The sequence below is a fragment of the Cynara cardunculus genome (genome assembly GCF_001531365.2).
Source record: "Cynara cardunculus var. scolymus isolate 2C chromosome LG 1, CcrdV1, whole genome shotgun sequence".
Classification (NCBI taxonomy): domain Eukaryota; kingdom Viridiplantae; phylum Streptophyta; class Magnoliopsida; order Asterales; family Asteraceae; genus Cynara; species Cynara cardunculus.
In genome coordinates this window covers 3,750,860-3,774,668 of record NC_037528.1, presented here as the reverse complement: position 1 = coordinate 3,774,668, position 23,809 = coordinate 3,750,860, and the positions used below count along the sequence as shown (strand labels likewise).

Genomic DNA, 23,809 nt, shown 5'->3' with positions numbered 1-23,809 from the left:
AGATAATGAAGGTGAATAAAATGTTTAAAAAATATCAATAAAACAAATAAAAATTAAAGAATAAAATAAAATGTAAAAACGATAACAAATTTGATGTTTTGGAAAATGAAAAACTAAAGACTTATTATTCAACGGTATAATATCACTTATATACCTGTGTAAACAAATATCTATCATGGTCTATTTGTCATTATATTAATAAAATATAGGTTTGTTTCACTCTTTATATAGGTGGAGATGTTGATATGGAACATGTTTATTCCATTTTTTCCTACCACTTAGACTATTTTACATAAACATCAAGTCAAACATATAACAATAATACGTATCTAACATCTGGATAGAGTTTTGATTTTGTAAGCTTGTACCAAGATTTTCTAGAAATAAATAAATCAATTTAATATAAAATAGTGGATCCGCAGAATCCAGTGTGCCAGGTCAAACATATGATAGTAGTTACTTGGTATAACTGCACTCATTGACTTTTGGCTTTATATAATGACATCAAATAATGAGATGATTGAAAATATATATATATTATTTAACTTCATATTCATATATTTCTATGGGCTAAAAAAATTGCATACATAAAATTAGATTTGCTTAGTAACAAACTAACAATTAAACCAAACTCAGATATCTTATAATTTACTTATTTTTACTAACGTTCTTATCATTAAAATGGATTTTTTGTGATGAATTATGTATATGATAAGTAGTAACAGAGCAAGAGTTTTATCTGTTGCTTACCAAGTAAGAACCTCGGTTATTGTCATACTTGTTGTTGGGTAAAATCCTTCGCCATTAACATGGTTATACGACAAGATAAATAATTTGGTAAGTGTTCGTGAATTTCACAACAAAAAAGTGTCAAAAGGGTAGGATCAAAAACTATGATTGGCGTGAGACACTAAAGTCAACTACTTTCGGGTTGCTCCTTGCCGAAAGCCATCTTATGATATAGTGGCAAGGTCAATTGATATATACTTGCAAATTACTTGTATACAAGTGATCGAGGCATCGACTTAGACTCGGTCTTATGGGCAAATTGTGAAAAGGAGTTTGAAACTCTTGATCATTGTATCATGAGGTGCAAGAACGTTAAGACGATTTAGGATATGGTTCTGAAATTGGGGGGGGGGGGGGGGGGCTCGATATCAATTAGGGAAGCACGGTGACGGTGATTTTAAAGTTTCAAGGGTCCACCTCTTTTACTCCTTGGTTGAAAAAGATATGGTAAACAACTGTTTGGACCACAAGCTACCTGATTTGAGGTCATTGTAACAACATTTTGTTTTGAAAAAAGTCATCCTCCACTACGATATCAATTAGGGGGGGGCAAGTTCGTGTTTTTGATTGGGTTTCAAGAAAATTGTGAAAACGATCCATAAAATGGGGGGGGGGGGGGGGGGTCGATATCAATTAGGGAAGCACGGTGACGGTGATTTTAAAGTTTCAAGGGTCCACCTCTTTTACTCCTTGGTTGAAAAAGATATGGTAAACAATTGTTCGGACCACAATTAAGCTACTTGATTTGAGGTCATTGTAACAACATTTTGTTTTGAAAAAAGTCATCCTCCACTACGATTCTTTTTTCTCATATGCAAGTTCGTGTTTTTGATTGGGTTTCAAGAAAATTGTGAAAACGATCCATAAAATGGGAGTCGTTGGTCGATAATCCAAACCTATCTTTCGGTTTTTATTTAAAACCATTTCGAATAGCCACAACCATTACAACATGGACTTGGACCCTTTGGATTTAACGTACATCCTCAACGATTCTATTTAGATCCATATACGACGATCCATCTTCTGCGAACACTTTTGAGCACCTGATTTTGTCCATGTTTGTGTTTGACAAAATGAACTCATTCCTTCGATCCCACACCCATTCGATCTTCCACTGGATAACACTGTTTAAAATATTTCTTTCTTTTTCGTCGAGGTTTTTATATCGTCAATTAAACGATTCAAATTACTATGAGAAGTTCCATCCTCTACAACCGATCTTCGTGCCATTTTCATCATCCGATCAACCGGTCTTATTAACTCATCTCGTCTTACGCCCATTAAATCCTTAACGATTTTCTCGACTACAACCCTGTCACAAATGTCTTTCATGTCGAACCCTAACTTCCACACTTCTCCGACTAACCTACTATTAACTTGTTGGTCCGCATAATAAGGCCAACATATCATAGGCACCGCAGCCACAATGCTTTCCAACGTCGAATTCCATCCGCTATGCGTCAAGAACCCACCGACCGCCGGATGAGCGAGAACCTCCTCTTGTGGCGCCCATCTCACCATGTATCCTCTCTCCATCGTACCTTCTAATAGTTGTGTCGGAAAGTTTTGACCGTCTCCGGCTACCGAGTTGGGTCTCACCACCCACAAAAATTTCTTCCTAGAATTCACAAGTCCATACCAAAACTCGATAAGCTCCTCCCTACTCAACATGGTCATGCTTCCGAAACTAACATAGATGACGGACTTCCGTGACTGCTTATCTAGCCACGTCATGCAAGTTCGATCTTCCTCCCATAAACTGTTTGACGATCGAGGTGGTGATGTCATTCGAGCTTCCAATCGGGATTTTAAGTGGGCGTGAAGTGGCCCGATCGCATATAAATTAGGAATGTGCTTACGAATTTGCACCAACGCGGATTCTTCCAAGTCTTCAAAAGTGTTGAGTATGAGCCCATTTGCTCGATGCGTCTCTTGTGTCTCCGATGTCACGACTTGGAACGCTCGATCCGATAGATCACTCGCACGACAAAAACTCGGCAAGTCACGCAGCCGAAGGTACTTCTCCATCCCCGTGACACCAATTAGAAGTCTATCCATTTCATCATCTTCTGTTATATCATCAATCGTTAGTATTGATTTCACGTGTTTTTAACCAACAATCAAATAATTGAAATATTAGAATACATAATGCACCTTTGATGGGAAGGTCGCCGGATTCAATGAGCTTAGGAATGCAGTAAAAAGCCCAAAAACAACTAGCACTAACCGTACGGAAAAGGTAAATGGGAATCCCGATCTCTTTAGCAACATCAATGGTGAAACACATGATCCCATCAGCGATCACACTGGAAACCGGTGGCCGATTGCTACAATTCAAGCAGCCGCCGGGGAGAAGCATTTCCCTAAACCTAGGTTTGGTTACCATTTTGATGGAATCGAAGATATCAACAACTCTATTACCAGATCGAGGGTGATCGGGGGGAAGGCCATCGGAAATGGTCTCGAATGTGAAGCCAGGGTATCGAGAGAAACGAGAGACGACATCAGTGTAACGGAGAAGACGGCGGTGGATGATGTCGGAGTTGAGGAAGGTGACGTGGAGGCCGGAGAGACAGAGGAGCTCAGCAAGTTTGAGCATGCAACTGACATGGCCTTGAACAGGGAAAGGGAAGATGAGGACATGGGAATGATCGGAATCCATAATGCAAAGTGGGGAGTTGAAAATGAAGGATGGAGGGTTAATTATATAAGAAGTGATAATATGAGTTGCTGTGGATTCGGTTGTTCCATGAAAATGCAAATCACATGCACAGATCAACACAATCCATCCTCTTTGCTTCAGCCAACTTGATGTACGGAGGGTTTTTTGTTCATGCATCGTATGCTTGTTTATCCATTTTAACTTATCAGATAAAAAGAAAGCTCAGAAGCGCTACGACTATCTGATGAATCAGAAGGATGTGAAGGACCCAACCTACACTTAGAGCGCATATATCGTCACGGCTTAATGCACCAGCCGGGAATCGATCCCGGGTCTGTACCGTGGCAGGGTACTATTCTACCACTAGACCACTGGTGCTGTTTGTTTATTTGCACCTAATTTATTTCTTTATTTCTATTTACGCAAAACCAATAATTAAATTTAAATTAGTATCCATTAATCATCTTTGATGAACATTTTTTTAATTATTATCATTATTTTTATTTATCTAACAAACATATAATTTTGTTATTTGTGGTTTTATACGTATTTTGACTAGTTTCTTTATAATTATTGATTATTTGACAAGTTCTTAGGTTACTATATTCTAATTTTTAATTTCATAAAAAAAATATCATATTAGAATGAACTAATATTTTATTTGTTTTTTTATTTTCAGCTCTTAATTAAACACTTATGACTAATTCGTTCAAACGTTTTCTAATTCAGACTGTTTGTTTTTATATTTTTTTCATAGCTTCTCCTTAATTAATAGGGTGTGAATAAATAAGAGGTAAACTAATATCTTTATTCATTTTATTTTCTCATTTATGTGATTCTCTTTGGCTATTGTTTCTTTCTCCACCAGAAACGTTATCGTCATTTCATCACCCATGTGAAATGCATGAGACGAGGTATCAACTACGAACCGAGTTTCACATGAGACGGTTCATATTTGGTTTCGACTACATTGGGGTGTGATAATCGTGTGATTAATTCAATTTGGGTGTGATAAATGAGTGTGATAATCATGTGATAATACAACAATAAATCAACTAGGAACCGATTTTCAAAAAATACTATCACAAAAATACGATAAATGCACCTAATCGATGTGATCAATTCGATTTAGGGTGTGATAATCACATCTAAGCGGAATGATCAGAGTGCGGTCAAACTAATAGAGTATATCAGTTTAGCGATTAACACATGTTAATCACAATTTGGTGTGATAATCGATTGGTCCAGCTAGGGTTAGATCGATTCCTTGATTTGGGTGTGATAATCATGTGAATATGCAACGAGGTATCAACTACGAACAGAGTTTCACATGAGACAGTTCATATTTGAGTTCGATTACATTGGGTGTGATAATCATGTGATAATGCAACAATGAATCAACTTCGAACCGATTTTCACAAAAAAAATACGAATCAAATTTGGGTTTGACTACATTCGGATGTGATAATCGTGTGATAATCACACCTAATCGAATCGATAAGAGTGCGGTCAAACTAAAAATTGTATATCCCTTTAGCGACTATCACATGTTTATCACGATTTGGGTGTGATAATCGATTGTTTAAGCTAGGGTTAGAGTATCAACTCGATTCCTCAACTGCATTGCGTTAAACTACATTGGGATATGAAATTCGTGAGATTCCGAAACATAATCGAATCGACAAAGTGTAGTTGAACCCAATTGGGTATACATTATTAGTTTAGTGAAGATCTCATGTTTACCACAATTAACATATCGAACTAGGGATATAAGATTAAATGTGATCACACGATTATCACATGATTAACACATCTGATTACACGATTATCATATGATTAACACATCTGATTACACGATTATCACAATGTGATCAACACGTTCAGTTGAATGTGATCAATGTTAAGCAAAAAAGATGAGATAATTCTAATTAATCAATATAAAATATAAAAAATATCTAATCACATTACTGCCTTTATTGATTTATTTGTATTTAATATAATTTAAATTATTGGTTAAAAAAGTTTGAGGTTAGTAGGTTGTTCTTGCATTTTCGTAAATCACAGGGGTTCTCGTTTGAACCCTCACCTGTATGTATATGTGTGTGTGTATATATAAATATGTATGTGTACGTGTGTGTGTGTGTATATATATATATATATATATATATATGGTTGGGTTCACGTGAGACCAAAGGTTTTTCTTGAGACCTGTAAGACCAATTCTCAACCCATGGATTAGAGGAGCAATCAAATGAAAATTGCCTAAATTTGTGTAAACCATGTAAACCAATCTCATCCATCCATCTTCTTGATAAATGGTCAAGATTAGTTTAGTTTATTTTAGGAAATTAAAAAATATATATATTAAAATTTTATTCGTATAACAGCAATAAGGATAAAATGGTAAACATTTAAATATAATGAATTCATAGTATATTTTAATCAAGGCAACCATATCTTGTATATCATATTAATGAAACAAATTTATTTTGTAAAGTAATATATTATTTTTACGTTAACATTTTTTAAATAACATCTATCAATAAAATATATCAAAAATATAAATAAAACACACCATAATCAATTCTATATAATGAATCGTTTGAATAGAAATAAAGAAAAAATTGAATTAGATTATATGAACGAAATGGTTTCACAATTTCATCAACAAACTAATCAACGTAATTAATTTTATTATAATGAAATTGTTTCATTGTTTACTAATTACATAAAATTTTATTATAAAACATGAAATAGTTTCACTGTCTTCACTCACCCATTTCATCGGTATTCATGGTTTGATGAGTCATTTGACATTTCACGATATTGATAATGAACTTGATTCACTTTTCGCTAATGAATCAGGCTTTTTATTTCATTTTCTGAAATTCTTTCACTTTTTTCAAACACCCACAAAAATTATGCACCCTATCATGCAATTTTTTCATGACGCAACGATTTCATCATGCACCCGTTTCATCATGCATTAGTTTCATGACGCACCGCTTACATGATGCACCCGTTTCATAATCCGTTTCACTTAGGGGCTGTTTGTTTTTAATAAAAAAGCTCTTAATGTCCTCTTAAGTCTGAATCGGTCAGACATAAGAGGATTCAGTGTCTTTTTTTTTTTTTTCAATTAAAAGCTTAAAAGCTCTTATTAAGTCTGAAAATTTAAGTGGTTGAGAAACCTCTTATTACCTCTTATTTCAAACTGTTGCATACCTACTCTGATCTCTTTACGCTCGATTTCTCTAGATCAAATCTTCTGTTTCGATCTCTCATCTCTCAACTCTGTCAACTGTCGATCAATATCAACTCTCGATATCTCATCTTCAAACTTCAGACTTCAGACGCAAAAAACATACAGTCTGATTGATTCAGATTTCAGACTTCAGCACCACCTCTTAAAAATTAGAAGTGAATTTAGACTTCAACACCTCTTAAAAAACAAACGCCACCTTACTCTAAACATCAACTTCAACATTTATGAAACGTCTTTCACCATGAAACCAGTTCACTACTCATTGTTCAATTACGTCATGCACCATTTTCACCATTATGAAACCTGTTTCATGAACATTAATTTTTTATTTTAATATTGATTTGATGAATTCATTGCTCTAATACCTTACAATCTTCATGATTCTGAAAAAGATTTCAATCGCCACACAATATTAGAAGTTTAAATTTTTAATATTATAATATAATTAAATATTTAAATGTTACCATTTATAAAATTTTCTTTATTACGTTTCCTTAATTAAGATTTATTAATAACTTTCATATTTAATATAAAACAATATAAATAACCAAAATACCCTTAATGATTAAATTTAATTACAAAAAAATGAAATTTTCTATTGATTGAAATTAGTTTACATGGTTTTTCATTATTTTAATTTTAGATAAATACATAATACAGTTTCATTAAAATTTCATATCCATATATAAAACAACTTCATAAAAAAAAATATTATATGAAACAATTTCACAAGATTACACAATTTCATGAAAAAAAACTTTTATAAGATTAAACAATGAAATCGACGGATGAGAGTGATTTGCACGGTTTATACAAATTGGGTGGTTTGCATTTGATCGCTCGAATCAATGTGACACAACAGAAGTATCGAAACTTTCTACAAACAAAACTCACCGGTGGCATTCCCCATTGCATCAAAAGTCTGAAAAGTATCTAAAAGGTTCTTACTATGTTCCATCTGTTAAAGCAATTGTTGAGATGACAATAAAAAATTTATGAAAATCAAGAGAATTTTGCAAAATGTTTGGACCTGATTTTACAAAAACAAACAATTGATTCAAACTTCAAACGTTTGTTAATTGACAAAAACAGACAGTCTTATTAATTCAGATTTCAGATTTTAACATCATTTTTTATTAATTAAAAATAAAATTAAACTTTAGACTTCCCATCTCTTTAAAAAAAACCATCACATTTAGAAGACAGTTATGAGTTTTATTACTTTTTTTTTATATATCCTTATGTTATATATATATATAAACAAATGGGTTACATTATTGGGCTGAAGCACACCTTGTTGATAATAGCCCAAAAGTACTTGATGAACCCTTTGGAAAAAACTAGACAGTTTGAGAAGCTTTCAGAAACCTCTTTTTTCACAGCTTCATGACATTTATGGAAGATTTCAGAACTCTCTTTTCTCACAGCATCGAGACAAGCCTAGAAACCACCCTCTCTTTTCCATCCTATAAATAACTCCATCATCTTTATCCTATTCTCATCACAGAACAAAACACATCTATTGCCATCTGCGACATAACCAGCTAGCCATGTCGATCATTCCAAGCTTTTTTACCGGCAGGAAGAGCAACGTATTCGACCCATTCTCCCTCGACATCTGGGATCCATTTCAGGGGATCTCTACTGCCCTTGGCAACCTCCCTGAATCTTCACGGGAAACAACAGCCATCGCCAACGCCCGAATCGACTGGAAGGAGACGCCGGAAGCTCATGTGTTCAAGGCGGACTTGCCAGGGCTGAAGAAGGAAGAAGTGAAGGTGGAGGTTGAGGAAGGAGGGGTGTTGCAGATAAGCGGAGAGAGGAGCAGTGAACAGGAGGAGAAGAATGATAAGTGGCACAGGGTCGAGAGGAGCTCCGGGAAGTTTTTGAGAAGGTTCAGGTTGCCGGAGAACGCGATAATGGATCAAGTAACAGCCACCATGGAAAACGGCGTGCTGACGGTATGCGTGCCCAAGGAGGAGGAGAAGAAGCCGGTGGTGAAGGCCATTGATATCTCCGGCTAGGTTTCTGGCACTTGTAATGTAATATATATATATAAATCCAGGATGATGATGATATATATGTATCTTTGATGTGGGTGTTGTAAGGTTATTTGTATGTTTTGTGTTTTGGTTGAATAAAATGGAAGCTTGTAGTTCATTAGGTTTGTGGTTTCAAATAACATTTATAGATCCATCAATGCTAATCAGGTATGTACTTAAAACAAAGGGTGATGTATAATTGATTTGAGTTTGGCTTTAAAGATTAAAAGGTTTTAAGATTTAAAAGTTTTAATAGGTTCTAAATTAAAATTTAAGAAGGAACAAAAAAAAATTTATGGTATGGAGGTTTAAATGTGGTGATTTTGGGTTATGTTATAAAAAGGTTAAAGGTTTCAAGATTTGAAAGTTTCAATATCATAATGAGATTGTTGGGTATATGATTGTTTGTGAAACCATAAAATTATAGTGCTTAAAGTGTGAATTCTTTATTTGACATGGTTGGAATCAGTTATGTTTTTAAGCCTTCAACTAATTTAATGGTTTTAGTTTACTTCTCTTTTGGTTTTTATGCTCTTATTATATTAATCAATTTGTTCAAATTATGTAGATTTGAAGATTTTATTGTATAGAACAGAGAAAATGAAGAACAGATTACGACTTACTTGAAAAATAACACCAATTGCTAAATACGAAGAACAAGATGAAGTTCTACTTCTATCTAAACGTAAACTAATGAACGAAAATGAGAAAGTGGAAAAAATGAGACTGATTCTATTTTGAAGAATGAGAAAATCTGAGCTCAAAGAGTCGCTAAACTCGTTTTCAGCTTATGACAGGTTTGTCCCTTCAAGATTAAGGATTCTGACACTGTTACCCTTATTCAGGCGTAGTCCTCCTCTTTCACATCACGACAACATTCAATTCTTGACATAATCTACCATAACCTGTTAACATTATAACCAATAAGGACGAAAAGTCAAGTTAGACAAAATAGTCAAGATCGCAAATTATATGAACATTTTAACATAATTAATTATTAGTTATAATGCACTAAAAATATGTATTTTCTTTTATAAATTACACCGTTACAAATATTTCATTGATACTTTTAAAATGAGTCTAATATTGAATATAATTCAAAATAATTATATTTGTGATGTTAACATAAAAAAAAATAATATTAAAAAATTGTATCAAAATTGAATCAATTTTGATCTTATTACTATTTTAAGGAAACAATCTTAAAAACATCATTAAGTGTGTTTTTCCACATAAGACATCACTTCGTAAAGTCCATTTATCAAAGTAATACCTTTTAAATTTATTTAATTAAGGTTTGGAGGAATGTTTATGAGGGATTTGGATTGGATTTAAAATTTATTGTTGTGTTTGGTTTGCAGGATTTGAATTGTATTTGAAATCCATTCCAGTGTTTGGTTTGTAGGATTTGGATTGAGATTATGACTACACAAATTGATCATGCTTATATCGATATGAAAATCTACAAACTCTACATCAATCGACCGTGAGAGAAAGCGACGACGACGACCATGGGAGAAAGCGACGGCAACGGAGACGACCGTGGGAGAAAGCGACGGCGACAGACACGACCGTGGGAGAAAGTGACGGAGGTAAGCGATGAAAATGGAGGAGAATAGACGGGTACGTTAGGGCAAAAATAATCCCACGGGAATGGATTCTAAAATACCATGTCTTTCCAAAGGATTCTTAAATCCATCGTTCATGGGATTTCAAATCGTACAAAAATGAAAACACAGGATTGTAAGGGATTTCAAATCCAAATCCCTCTAATTTCATTCCATTCCTGCATTCTAAACATATCATTAACTTTTTCAGATTAAGGATATTTAAAATATTTTTCATAATTTTTTTGAAGGAAGATGCGAATTACAACAAATTTTAGAGAGAATTACACTTTTGGCATCTACACTGTGTCTAAAGACTAATTCGTCCTTTATAACGGTTGTTAATGTACGATATCAATCCTAGAGACCTTAATAAGAATAATAAAATTGAAAAGTTATGAACCATCAATAATTTGAGCAAACCACATCGATGATTAATTATATAATTCACTTTTAATCAAATTTACCTTTTATTTAAACAAACCTTATTATGATTTTCGTGAAATTAAGACCCCGACTATTCTAACGAAGCCACGCTAGAGGCCGCTTAACTCAATGGCCTGAATCTTTGAGCAATGAGTTAAAATCAATGAATGTTGACAATGATTTGGAACTTGAAGAATTACCCGAAGATGTTACATGAAAATCGAAGAAAATAACATATGAGAGTTACCAAAGGCTCTTAAGAGTTTCATAGTATTTAACCTCCTAAAAAGTCGGCGGTTCAAACCTTATCATAGATGAGAAGGATGTATGAGTTTATTTATTGCATTTATATAAATAAAACCATATGGGAGTTGAAACAAAATCTAACTTGTGATGCTTGAAATTTAATTTGATGGAGTAACAAAAATGCTTATTTGGATGGGTTTCTTGGGCATTGTTCTCCAAACATTTATTTACACCAAAAATACGAGCACACACGACAGATTATTAATCCTAAATCACACATTACTACACAAACATCATTCGATTAATAGATACTGCAGAATATGAGGATCGATACGAACCGAACTCAACTACACATTATTCGACCAGTAGACTTCCACCGTAACATCGAGAAACACCAATCGTCTTCACCCAGATATGTTAATCGACTTCACTTCAGGTTTTTTCATTTCCACTTTCGGCACAGTAACAGTCAGCACGCCATTCTCCATCGACGCCTTCACCTCATCCACCTTCGCGTTATCCGGTAGCCTGAACCTTCGCATAAACTTCCCGCTGCTCCTCTCCACACGGTGCCACGTATCGCCCTTATCCTCACTCTCTTTGTTCCTCTCTCCACTGATCTGGAGCACTCGATCGTCCTCGATCTCAACCTTTACTTCCTCCTTTTTCAGCCCTGGCACGTCCGCCTTGAACACGTGTGCATCTGCGGTCTCCTTCCAATCGATACTAGCGTTCGCGAACAACGCTGTTTCAGATGATCGGACCCGATCGGAGAGGGAACGGAGGTTGTTGTTGAAGGGGATGCCTTCGAAAGGATCCCACAAGTCATGAGAGAAGGGATCGAACACGTTTGTTCGACGACCAGTGAAAAAGCCTGGGACCAACGCCATATTCGTGCTTGATCGCTAACTGCAAATGATCAGAGATCCAATAATTGCTGATCTGAAACTGAATTCTGGGGTCTGATTGAATGGCAGTGGTGGTATATATATAACCGCTTTTAGATTGTGTCTTGAAGGTTCTAGAGAAGTTATCTGCGCAGGTTTCGGGAATCTTCTTTTCATTTCATCATTATTGGGCCGTCTGATAAAGCCCATTGGGCCGTATATGACAAACGAATTTAAGTTTCAGTATGAAAAAATCCAACTAACATCCTCTAATTGATCGTCTAAGAGCACGTCAAGCTCAAACGATTCACTATATGTAAATATTATACAGCTTGTACAACGGTATATAGACATAATATATACAAATTATGACACTTGTCACAAATCCCCAAAACCATTGGAATCGATTGCGGCAATCTTATGAACTCCGAACCTCGAAGAATTTCCTCTGCTCTTGGAGGTTAGCCTAGCACTTCCGATGAACTTGTCGCCGCTTGTGGCGTGCACAATTGATTGATCGTCCTCTTTCTTCAAGTCACTTGGCGGCAAGAAACAGTCCATTGAGAGACCCTTTATGTTAAAATCCACCTCCTCGATCGTCCAAACCTCCTCCATTTTCGTTTGTGAATGGCTTTCGGAGTCCTCCCCAAACCGAAACAACGACACCGTCGTCCGGCCACCGTGAGCGATGTTAACTCCATCAATGGTCCGATAGTCTTGGAGCAGTGACTCCATGGTGGTCTCCCAGAACACGCTATCGCTCCCGGGTGTTTTTATTCTTACGAGATGCGAGTCTTTAAGTTGGTGTAAAAGACCCGTTTTTTGACTAAAATACCCCCAAATCGTGTGCTTCATTATCTCCACATTGTTACTGCTTCGTACTTGTAGTGCCGAAAGATGTGGTTCAAGCTTTAACACAAAGCAATCTTCTCCGTTGATGGTCTTTTCTCCAAGGCAAATTGAATTCGTGAACAAATTGGCCGTTGACTTTGGATCAAGACCCTGTCAAAATCAACAGTTGACTTTTCAGAATTGTTTGACTTTAATTAGGCAAGAAATTTGAAAAAATTAGCAGCTAAGACATCTAAAGACGTGCTCCACTTAAGATTATGGTTGGCTGATTGAAATTGGACCCACTTTTGAGAAAATCGGACTTCTCAATTTGGGTCCCAAAGACTCGTAATTTTCTTTACTTAAAAGTCAAACAAAACCAAACCCCAAGTTCCGTAATGAAATTGTACCTGTAAGGAACGACGGAGAGGTCTAGGGGGGCCTCGGGATGCATGAGAATGGTGCCACGGTGTTTGCCGCCACGCCACCTTGCCGTCGCTGCCGGCGCTGATCTTGTAGCCGGAAAGAACCAGTTCTAAAGACCAAAGGTCCGGCCTCTTTTGCCATAACACAAACCCACCCATCTCAGCACCACCGTTTTTCACGTTCTTCGATTTCATGGCCTTACCGCCGCCGCTTAAACCGTTGCAGTTAATAGATACTCCGTCTTCAGAGATGAACTCCGACGCCACCATCTTCACCTTCCCTACAGCATACATACTGTCAACTAAATTCAGAGCCCTTTCTCCTCCCGCCGCTGCTATATATTGTTGCACGATGTATTTAGCCATCGAAGCCTCCTATATTATTTCATCAACACAATTAATATATTTCAAAATCGTACTAAAAAAATTCTAAAATTGAAGTAGAACCTTGAAATTTGACTTACGATAGGGTGATCTTGGATACTCGGGTTGATCATGGTGGAGTGGACGGAGGAGATAGGAAGAGGGACAAGCGGAGCTCCGATGACTCCTAGCAAGAGCTGAATTTGGGCGTTCCGACCCCCATAATCAGAGAATTGGCGTGTTTGATCAGTTGAGTGAGGTTTGATCCATGATTTCATGGTTTGCCAGTTAGAGGTGATGGTATTGTGGTTGATCTTGGTGTGATCTTCAAAGCTTTCCTCCGGTATGGGAACTTCGAGCACAGTTTCGAGAGCATCTTCGTTGTCCAAGTTAGGGCACAAGGTCCTCATTGCTAATTTGAAGAGAGAGAGAGAGAGAGAGAGAGAGAAAGATAGAGAGAGAATGAATGGAAGAACTGAATGAAGTGGTGAAGAGGGAGGGAGTGTAAAGAAGGGAGGAGAATGAATGACCAACCGACCACAGGCCGCCTTTCTAACGTGCAACCTCTTTGTCTAATGTCGTGTCCGCACGCTCACTCTCTTTATTTCTGACCCTCCCCTTCACCAAAGAGTATTTTTCTTTTTCCTTCGCAGCTATATAAATCTATACTCTATTATAAAAAATTCGATAAATTTTTTTAAAAACTAATTTTTATGTATAAAATATCGTTTATTTGTATATATTACTTAAAATTTAAGATTACAAATAATTTTACGTAAGTATAAATTATTAAAACTTTATTTTTAAATTTGTGTAACTAACTACAGATAAACATAATCAAATACAGAATAATCATCTATTTTAAATATAAAAAATCTAAAATATAATTAGGATAATCAATGAGTTCTAACATAATGTTTAATTATTATTTTAATTAAAAAATTATATTATTAAACCAAAAAATAAATTTTTTTGTTATTATATTATAAAAAATTATATTATAATAAAAAATTGAATTCAATAATTTAAAAAAAACGAGAACTATTAAATAGTTAATTTGATACTAATATCGATTTTTTTTTAAAATTTATATTTCATTCAAAAATAAAAACATTATCGTTTTCCCAATACCACATATAATCGTATTTTATTGATAGAGACAGAATAAAAACTAAACATTAAAATCGAGATTTATTTCGTTATATTGCGCGAATATCTTCTATCATATTAAAAAGTAATAATATTATCAACTTACTTGATAAATTACTAGCTACACCATAAGTTACTTGAAAAGTTACACCATCTTTAATAGTTTTTTTTTTTTTTAAATTTCTCCTAAATAAAAAATTAAAATTAAAATTCAAAATTTCTAAAAATTATTATATTCAACTCTAAAATCTTCTTTATTTTAGAGATTATAACGATAATTATATTATTAAAATATTTCATATATTTAATAAAATATTATTTCTTTCATCTAAACTTTTAATGTCAAAATTTCTCATTGGTGAAAAATAATCAAAAAAAATGTTTCTCTCTTTTGGTGATTATTTTTAGAGATTTCTCCAAATTTGAAGATTTTTGCATCATCTCAATAACTTTCTTTGTTTTTGAGAATCTGTTGGAGTAAAAACTTGCTTAAAACCTCTATTTTCTCTAGTTTTGAAGAAGGTGTTGGAGATGCTCTTTAAATGTTTATTAATAAACTAGTTGTTAGTTGATAAACTAATTTAACTTGATAGAAACTAGCTGATTAATTAGATACAATGTAAAATATATAAAAGGCTTAATTGAAACAAGTGGAGAAAATTTATACAACTACCTGAGAGTTTGAAATGCTACTTGAAATAGTTTTTAAAAATATATTCATAGTACATATACATACACCGGAATAAGGTTTGCGTCCATTTTATCTGTAATTCAAATAAAGATACCTAGTCTAATGTATATATAATCAAGAAATTTGGAATTAAAACCTATGATTTGAATATATGAAGCAATAATAATAGAAATGAGATGTGGTAGGAGGCAATTAGCACCAAGGAGTACGTGGGTCGGATCGGAATTAGGGTGGGTCAGAGGACACCATATAATCCGGTTTTGTTTTTTTTGTTGGTTAATTTTGTTTCAACCGGCAATTTGTTTGGCGGTTTCCATGGGTTCAAATAAGTAAAACTCAACCCATCACATCAGATGAATTATGCAATGCACGTTCTCCTCTTATCTTGTTGGCTCAGACCGGGGTCTTAAACCCATGACCAGCTAAATCGCTTCTTCAAATCAATTCATCATCAAAACCTAACAAAAATTCTATAATACACACAATCACCTCAGCTCATCTTTAGTTAAAATCCATACCCAAATCATTCGCCGAACGTAGAACGAGAACGTACCCATACAGTGCGTCACTTTAAAATCTTTACATTTTTCTTTTAATAATAAATTGTTTGTTCGTCACATAAAGATATTAAATTTAAAATTTACATTTTCAAATGTACGATAAAGATGGTTCTTTTCTTAAAGTAGAGGCGACAATTTGAAAATTGAAGTTAGCTTGGAACGGATAAAGCCAAAGTTGTCATGACAAGTTATTTCCGTCTACCCTGATAATTACTCAATATGTGATGACTTAAACACATAATCGGATTTGTCTAATAAATACGATTACAACAAAAAGAATATGATTTTTCAGACAAATATAACGATGAGATTGAAAGAGATATCACATTACAACGATATTAAGGGGTTGTTTACCTAAATGCTTACTCGGTAAGTACTTATTGTTAGAAACCAACATTATAATTTATTTTTTGGATAAGATTGCAGTATATCAAAATGGTATCATATGCAACAATATATATGTTAAGTGCTTACCCGGGTAAAAGTCGTCACCCACACTTACCGGGTAAGACGCTATATCCTTATCGTCACTCTTATCAGGTAAGATTCTTAGGCCTTGTCATGTTCGTCCGGTGAGGAAAATTGTTTGGTAAGCACCTACCAGGTAAGCGTTTAGTAAACAACCCTTAAGTTGTTATAACAGGTTTATAAAATGTTCTAACAAGTTTTTTCAACCTTTTTTTAATAAAACATTGTATTTGTTATTTTATACGACATTATTTGAAAAAATTATACCATAAAAACACAAACGTCCTATAAAAATATGGGTTTGTATTAGACTTCTCAAAATTGTCATATAAAATACTTAATACGATAATTTATTTTAAAAACGTCCTAAAATGTTATGAAAATGTAATTTTAGAAAGCAAATATTTGATTAATAATTGAATTTATAAAATATTATGAATAAAACAAATTATAAACGCTTGAATTACGTATGATGTTTTTAAAAAAAGCAAAAAGAATGTGTATGATTTATGAATATTAATAAATAGGTTTGGAAAATCTTGAAAAGGATCGAATATTACAACTAATCAGCCATAAAATTTTGACTCTCTTGCGTTGTTTAATACCACCAAAAAATGAAATTTGATCTTGGAATAAATTAAATTAAAATAATTACTATTTAAATAAACAATTCAGAAACTAAAATTATTATGTCTCCTGCAGCATGGCATGGCATGTCATGGAATTGGATGAATCTCGACCCAAAATATGCTCCACATTCGAGATCTTTAATGGATTCACGATTATCAAAATGTTATATAAAATTTATGTAAATATAAATTCACATTTAATTATTTTTAAATTTTAACTATTTAAACCATTTTCAACATCTATGCTATATTTTTTTCTTTTTTTTTAAATTTAAATATTCCTTCGTTCTCTCTCTTAATTTTCTTTATTTTACATGAATATCTATATTATGTTATAAAATATTTGACAAAAATTATTAAAAATAATTTTTTATATATTAAGTACTTTTTATTGATGTATATTACTTAAAATTCAAGATTACAAGTAATTTTGCATAAGTACAACTTATTAAAACTATATTTTTAAATCTGTGTAACTAACTGCAAATAAACATAATCAAATACAAGATAAACATTCATTTTAAATATAGAAAATCTAAAATATGATTAAGGTAATCATTGAGTTCTAACAGAATGTTTAATTATTATTTTTGTAAAAAATTATATTATTAAATCAAAAATAAATTAGTTTGTTATTAAATCTAAACTTAATTATAATAAAAAAATTGAATTAAAGAAGTTACACAAAAAAAAACTATTAAATAGTTAATTTGATACTAATATCGATTTTTTTTTTTCAAATTTATATTTCATTCAAAAATAAAAAGATTATCGTTTTCTCAAAACCACACAAAATCGTATTATATCGAGAGAGACAAAGAATAAAAACTAAATATTAAAATTGAGATTTATCTCGCGCAATGTGTGCAAGTACCTTTCTAGTTTAATATAACTAGAATAGTACTCGCGTAAGACAATGAGAAATATCTCGATTTTAATATTCTATTTTATTATTTGTCTCTATCGATGTTATAATACGATTTTATGTGTTTTTAAGAAAGTAATAATGGTTTTATTTTTGAAAAAAATATATCAATGTTAATATCAAATCAAATATTTAAAAGTTCTCAAATTTTATGTAATTTTCTTTAATTTATTATTTTTATTATAATTTAATTTAAGTTTAATAACGAAATAATTTATTTTTGGTTTAATAATATAACATTTTATAAAGATAATAATTAAGTTTTCTGTTATAACTTAATAATTATCCTAATTATATTTTAAATTTTTTATATTTAAAATGAAATGTTTATCCTGTATTTGATTATGTTGATCTGCAGTTAGTTACACGAATTCAGATATGGAGCTTTAATAAGTTGTACTTACGCACAAACTACTTGTAATCTTGAGTTTTAAGTAATATGCATTAATAAACAGTACTTTACGCATAAAAAATGGTTTTTAAGAGTTATTGTCAAATGTTTTATAATATAGTATAGATAGTTGGAACAAACTTTTTCAAATCTCTAATATTTCTAAAATAACATGGCTATTGAAGATGCTCTTACACAATCAACAGTCTCTTTTTTCTTCATATGATTAGAAAGCTTATAAAAAGGAAGTTAAGTTTTAAAGCCTTTGTATACAACATGATTTTAAAGCGAAATTGTCAAAATCAATTGTCATCAATTTTGAGAAATAACATAAATCAAACATGCGTTGGTCATAAGGCATTGAACAAAACATAATCGATAACATGAATAACAAGTTACATCGATAACCATATATATTTTAAAAAAACTAAGTTCACAATCTTAACTGAGACAATTTTCCGTCACTATCAACATCAAACCTGAATTAACAGTAAATTTTTTGCCATTTTCACCAAGTTTTTACTCTTCCTCGGTTTTTAGTTCAGATAAGAGAGAAAGGCTCCGAGATTACAAAGTCGTGATCTAAAACGTCAAGCCTTTATTCATCTCTTAATATTTATTAAAATTTTGTAAATTTTCAGTCACTTAATTAGCATTTTTTTTTATTAACCTGGATATCTAGCCCACTATGCGAGCCGACTAATCCCAGAGCGACCACATGCTTTGCAGATAGTCCAGAGTCACCGCATCTGAACCTCCGTGGCCACAAAGGGGATTTTTATTTCTCCTTAGATTTGAATCTGTAACATCTCGGTACTTTTGACCATTGGAGCCAAACTCAAACCAATCAAACACCACTCTTTGTAGTTTAATTAGCATCTTTTTGCTATTAAAGAGAAAGAAACTTGATATATAAAATGAGAGATGATGTTGTCAAATATTCATGTTGATTGTGTGAATCTAATAATGTTTGAGATTTGTTAATTGGCCTCATCTCATTTCACGATTAATCACAGCTTGGAATTAATAAGTTTAATTAATACACACTCTCACTTTCATATACCTTTTTGGAACTCAAACCTTATAAAATAATTCCATTCCTAATTTAATATAATCCAAAAAATCTTATGAACTAATTCTTTCCTATAAAAAATCTCACAATAAGATCACTAAATATAAACTGATTTATTTAGTTCAATCATTTTTTTCAGTAGCAGAAAAAAAACACAGATTAACAGTCAAGCGAATAAGCAACTGATTAAGATCAGTAATCGAAAAGTTAACCCATTAGTTACAGGAGCGTAAAATATCAACGACGTTGTATTACAACCAAGATAAGGGATTAATTAGGGTTGTAAACGAACCGAACGAACACAAACAGAGGCTTGTTCATGTTCGTTCGTTTAACTTAACCGAATGAACATGAACAGTAAACGAACGAAAATCTTTGTGTTCATGTTCGTTCGTTTAGAAATAAGGTGTGTTTGTGTTCGTTTATGTTCGTTCGTTAACATGCTAGACGAACGTAAACGAACGGGCTAAACGAATGTAAACGAACATGTCTAAATGAACATAAACGAACAAGCCTAAACGAACATAAACAAACGAACACAGAACACCGTTACTTGTCATTCAATTAACTATTACGCACCAATTATCTGGAGTCTGGAGTTTAGGGGGAAAGTGAAAAGGTAAAAATTTCAAATAAGACAAAATCATGATAAAATTTAAATCTAAATAAATTCTAAAAAGTTAAAACTTAAATAAATATTATTTGAATTCAAACTAAATAAATAAAAGATTATATATTAAATTTAATATATAAACGAACATAAATGAACAAATAAGACTCTTGTTTATGTTCGTTCGTTTAACTAAACGAACAAAAAAGTTTGTTCATGTTCATTCATTTATCAAATAAACGAACATAAACGAACTTCTCGTCAAACGGTTTACGAACAGTTTGCTGAACGTTCGATTTATTTACAGTTTTAAGATTAATCATGGAACAATATGATTTAAATAAAAAAAACAATTATAGATAAATGCTCTTATAATTGATATCAAGCTTGAATAATTGTTTAACAAACAGATACAATAGATTCACGTGCATGTGACTTAGAGCCAAAAATGTCATAATTTTGCCATTCATGAATTCAAGTATTTTTCGAAAATTCTGGAATAGGATTCAACGGATATATAACACTTTATGTAAAGTTTTTTTTAAACAATAAAAACGACGAGAGGAAAAGATAAAAATGGCACGTATGGGTGTCCCTCGCAACATACTGGCATGGCATCAGATATGTGAATCTTGCTGGTTGCTAACAAATGTTTCAAATTATAAGATCTACAATGATGGGGATGCATCGATAAAATTTATGGATCCAATAATACACCTTAAAAAGATAACGGTTTGGAAGTCTCTTTCGTTTTATGAATTTTTGACCATAAAATGAAACTTATACATTAAAGGTGAAGTCAAATCATTACATGATCTATAACATTTCAATGTAAAGACTTTTAGAAGTTGTTTGATTGGTTTTTCATTAAATTATGTATGAAATAAATTGTTTGTATGAATTATTTTGTTTATATAGATTGAGAATGTTCTGTTTGGTATGGGTTTTTTTTTTAAATTAATGGAATAAGAGTGTTTTTTTATTTGAAAAAACATGTTTGGAAAAAAAAATTGTCTTTATGTATAAAGATCACCCTTTAAAGTTTACTGAATAAGTCACTTTCTATATTATTAAGTAATTATCAAATAGATATCTGGCAGTAAACAGAAGCCAACCCACGAAAAGCAAACCGACAAATTATGTCCCAAATTTCAACTCCATTGAATTTCAGGCAATTAAATTAAGTGACAGATAATATTAATAGCTGTTTCAACTTATGTTTATCATCTTTATAAAATCCTTATCGCAAATATTATGCGTTGATTGGATAACAATTTTTATTATTTTATACATATTTTAATAAAAACCATAAATTCTAAAAGTATAATATGTGCTAAGGCCAATGGACTTTGGACACCACATTTCATCATTTTTCTAGAAAAACTAAAATAATTTGTTATTTAATATAGAGTTATATTTACGAGAATAGTAATTAAATAAAATAATAATAAAAAACAGATAAATCATATGTTACTTTATATTAAAATCACGTGTAAAATTACATCTGATTCATATGAATTAGCAACCATGTCACCCCTCTTTTGACATCATATGTGATTTTGTAGATTATTTAGGCGTTTTCGTATTTTTTTATTTAGTTATTTTTTTCGTCCCAACTATATATATATATATATAGAGAGAGAGAGAGAGAGAGAGAGAGAGAGAGGAGGTTCATTTTACAAGCCACATAATTTATACAAACTAATCATGTACATCCATTTATTTGATCTACGACTAATATTGAGCGAGATATAGTTTTGGTAAGGTTTTAATTAATTTACATGGATCATCCAAAATTTGTTCTCTTAAGGTTATAATAGTCAATTTAACCTACATGAATATGAAGAAGAGAATCTTTTGCAAATATCTTTCACTCATCAATTCCACTATTACCATAAATACAAATATTCATGTATAAATTTTTTGACTTTTAATTCATGAGTGAATTGGGTGTTCTGTAAGTTAAACAAGATTGTATGGAAATTTAGATTTTTGTATTTTATGTTTTTGGTTTCATCAGTATTATGTATTATGATTTCGTGATAGTTCCTGAACAATCTTGTTGTATTAATAAAATGGATTCAGTAGTGAAATTGGTTTCATGAATAAAACTTAAGATGGTTCAGTTAATGAAACATTTTAAAAATTGGATAACACGATTTCATTAGTGAAATGAGTTTCATGGTTCCTAATCGAACTGAAACTGGTTTTCTTAATGAAACTAAATATGGTTCAGTAAATGCAACATTTTGAAAACTGAGTAACATGATTTTATTAGTGAAATTGGTTCCATGGTTTCTAACCAAAATAAAACTGGTTTCACGAATGAAACATTTTGAAAACGAAATAACATGATTTCATTAGTGAAATTGGTTTTGTTGTTCCTAACCAAAATGAAATTGGTTTTATTAATGAAACTAAATATGGTTCAGTCAATTGAACATTTTGAAAACTGAATAATATGATTTCATTAGTGAAATTAGTTTCATGGTTCCTAACCAAAATAAAATTAGTTTCATGATTCCTAACCAAAATAAAATTAGTTTCATGAATGAAACATTTTTCAAAACTAGATAACATAATTTCATTCATGAAATATGTAAGGAAATGAATTTATTCATGAATTTTACAAATGAAACAAAACAATATACTCAAAATATGAAAAATATCACAATTATAATATTAATAATTCTGAAAATATTTATAAATTGAAAAAAATACCGATTTCTTTTGTTATTATGAAAATGAAATAAATAAATTCCTAAGAAAAAGATGATTATAAATAAACTTTGAAATTGATGGATTATTTTTATTTAATAAAAGAATACAAAATATTAATATTGGTAAATATCTATTAAAAATTATCCAATTTCAAGATTATTATAAAAATAAAACTTTGACCATTTCTTAAAAAGCATCTACTCTAGATAATCTTCCCAATTTACATACAATTAAAATATTACTAAAATTATTTATTATAAAGCCAAAGGATAATAATACTTTTATGAATTAGAAATAAAGAAAATTAAATGGAATTATAATATTAGTTGATGCTAGTTTGTACAAAAAGGAATGGTTTGTATTTGATCGTTTCATTCTCCTCTCTCTCTATATATATGTATGCATATGTATAAATATAAATAGCTTTTTTTATAATAAAAAAAATCTGTTAATCTTTTGTTCTTAATTTATGACACAAAAATTACATCTAGTTGTACAGATTAATGTTTTTTTTAATAAATATAAATATAAAATTATTTATTTGATTATCAGTATTTTCATGGAGTAAAATATGAAAAGCATTATAAAGAGAAAGGAAGGTGTGATACAGTTGCAATCCGAACGTTGGGATCATCGTAATTAATGTATTTTCGTTTGCAACGGCGTGAATGGCGAAAATAAACATAAACCAAAGGGTCCCATGCATTAATTAATAACAAAATGATTTTGTGTTTTTATTATCATAAATTTTTTTATTAATCTGGATATCTAACTCGCTATGCATTAATCTCAGAACGATCATATATTTTGCAGATAGCTTGGAGTCATCGCATTTGAACCTCTGTAGTCACAAGGAGATTTTTTTATTCCCCCTTAGATATGAATCTAGGACCTCCAGGTACTTTTGACCTTTAGAGCCAAGTTCAAACCAATCAAACATCACCCTTGTAGTTAAAAGAATTTAAAATTACTTTTGGGATATTCAATCAAGACCAAAGTTTGGCATTGGAGACATCAAGGTTGACTGGGATTGGTTAGAGCGTGTCAAAT

The 23,809-nt window shown here is 31.9% G+C and overlaps 4 protein-coding genes and 2 non-coding genes across 6 annotated transcripts; 1 reads left to right on the top strand and 5 right to left on the bottom strand.

Moving 5' to 3' along the window:
• Window positions 1-1,917: 1,917 nt before the first annotated feature.
• Window positions 1,918-3,451, bottom strand: LOC112522081 (7-deoxyloganetic acid glucosyltransferase-like). The gene is made up of 2 exons (XM_025131155.1): window positions 2,944-3,451; window positions 1,918-2,858 (listed from the first exon to the last, which is right to left on the bottom strand). Exons 1-2 carry the CDS (start codon window positions 3,449-3,451, stop codon window positions 1,918-1,920), a joined length of 1,449 nt encoding a protein of 482 aa, XP_024986923.1.
• A 218-nt stretch (window positions 3,452-3,669) lies between these two features.
• On the bottom strand, window positions 3,670-3,756 carry LOC112503562. The gene has a single exon (XR_003068020.1). It is a non-coding gene; the product is annotated as a small nucleolar RNA snoR114 (small nucleolar RNA).
• Window positions 3,757-3,758: 2 nt separating this feature from the next.
• TRNAG-GCC lies at window positions 3,759-3,829 on the bottom strand. The gene has a single exon. It is a non-coding gene; the product is annotated as a tRNA-Gly (tRNA).
• A 4,363-nt stretch (window positions 3,830-8,192) lies between these two features.
• Window positions 8,193-8,879, top strand: LOC112527466 (17.6 kDa class I heat shock protein-like). The gene has a single exon (XM_025138145.1). It carries the CDS (start codon window positions 8,267-8,269, stop codon window positions 8,738-8,740), a length of 474 nt encoding a protein of 157 aa, XP_024993913.1. The 5' UTR covers window positions 8,193-8,266; the 3' UTR covers window positions 8,741-8,879.
• A 2,234-nt stretch (window positions 8,880-11,113) lies between these two features.
• LOC112509371 (17.3 kDa class I heat shock protein-like) lies at window positions 11,114-11,997 on the bottom strand. Its single transcript, XM_025114304.1, has one exon. It carries the CDS (start codon window positions 11,925-11,927, stop codon window positions 11,442-11,444), a length of 486 nt encoding a protein of 161 aa, XP_024970072.1. The 5' UTR covers window positions 11,928-11,997; the 3' UTR covers window positions 11,114-11,441.
• Window positions 11,998-12,199: 202 nt separating this feature from the next.
• Window positions 12,200-14,112, bottom strand: LOC112509360. Its single transcript, XM_025114293.1, has 3 exons — window positions 13,645-14,112; window positions 13,166-13,555; window positions 12,200-12,926 (listed from the first exon to the last, which is right to left on the bottom strand). The coding sequence occupies exons 1-3, from the start codon at window positions 13,951-13,953 to the stop codon at window positions 12,303-12,305; spliced, it is 1,323 nt and encodes a 440-aa protein (XP_024970061.1). The 5' UTR covers window positions 13,954-14,112; the 3' UTR covers window positions 12,200-12,302.
• Between the last annotated feature and the right edge of the window lie 9,697 nt (window positions 14,113-23,809).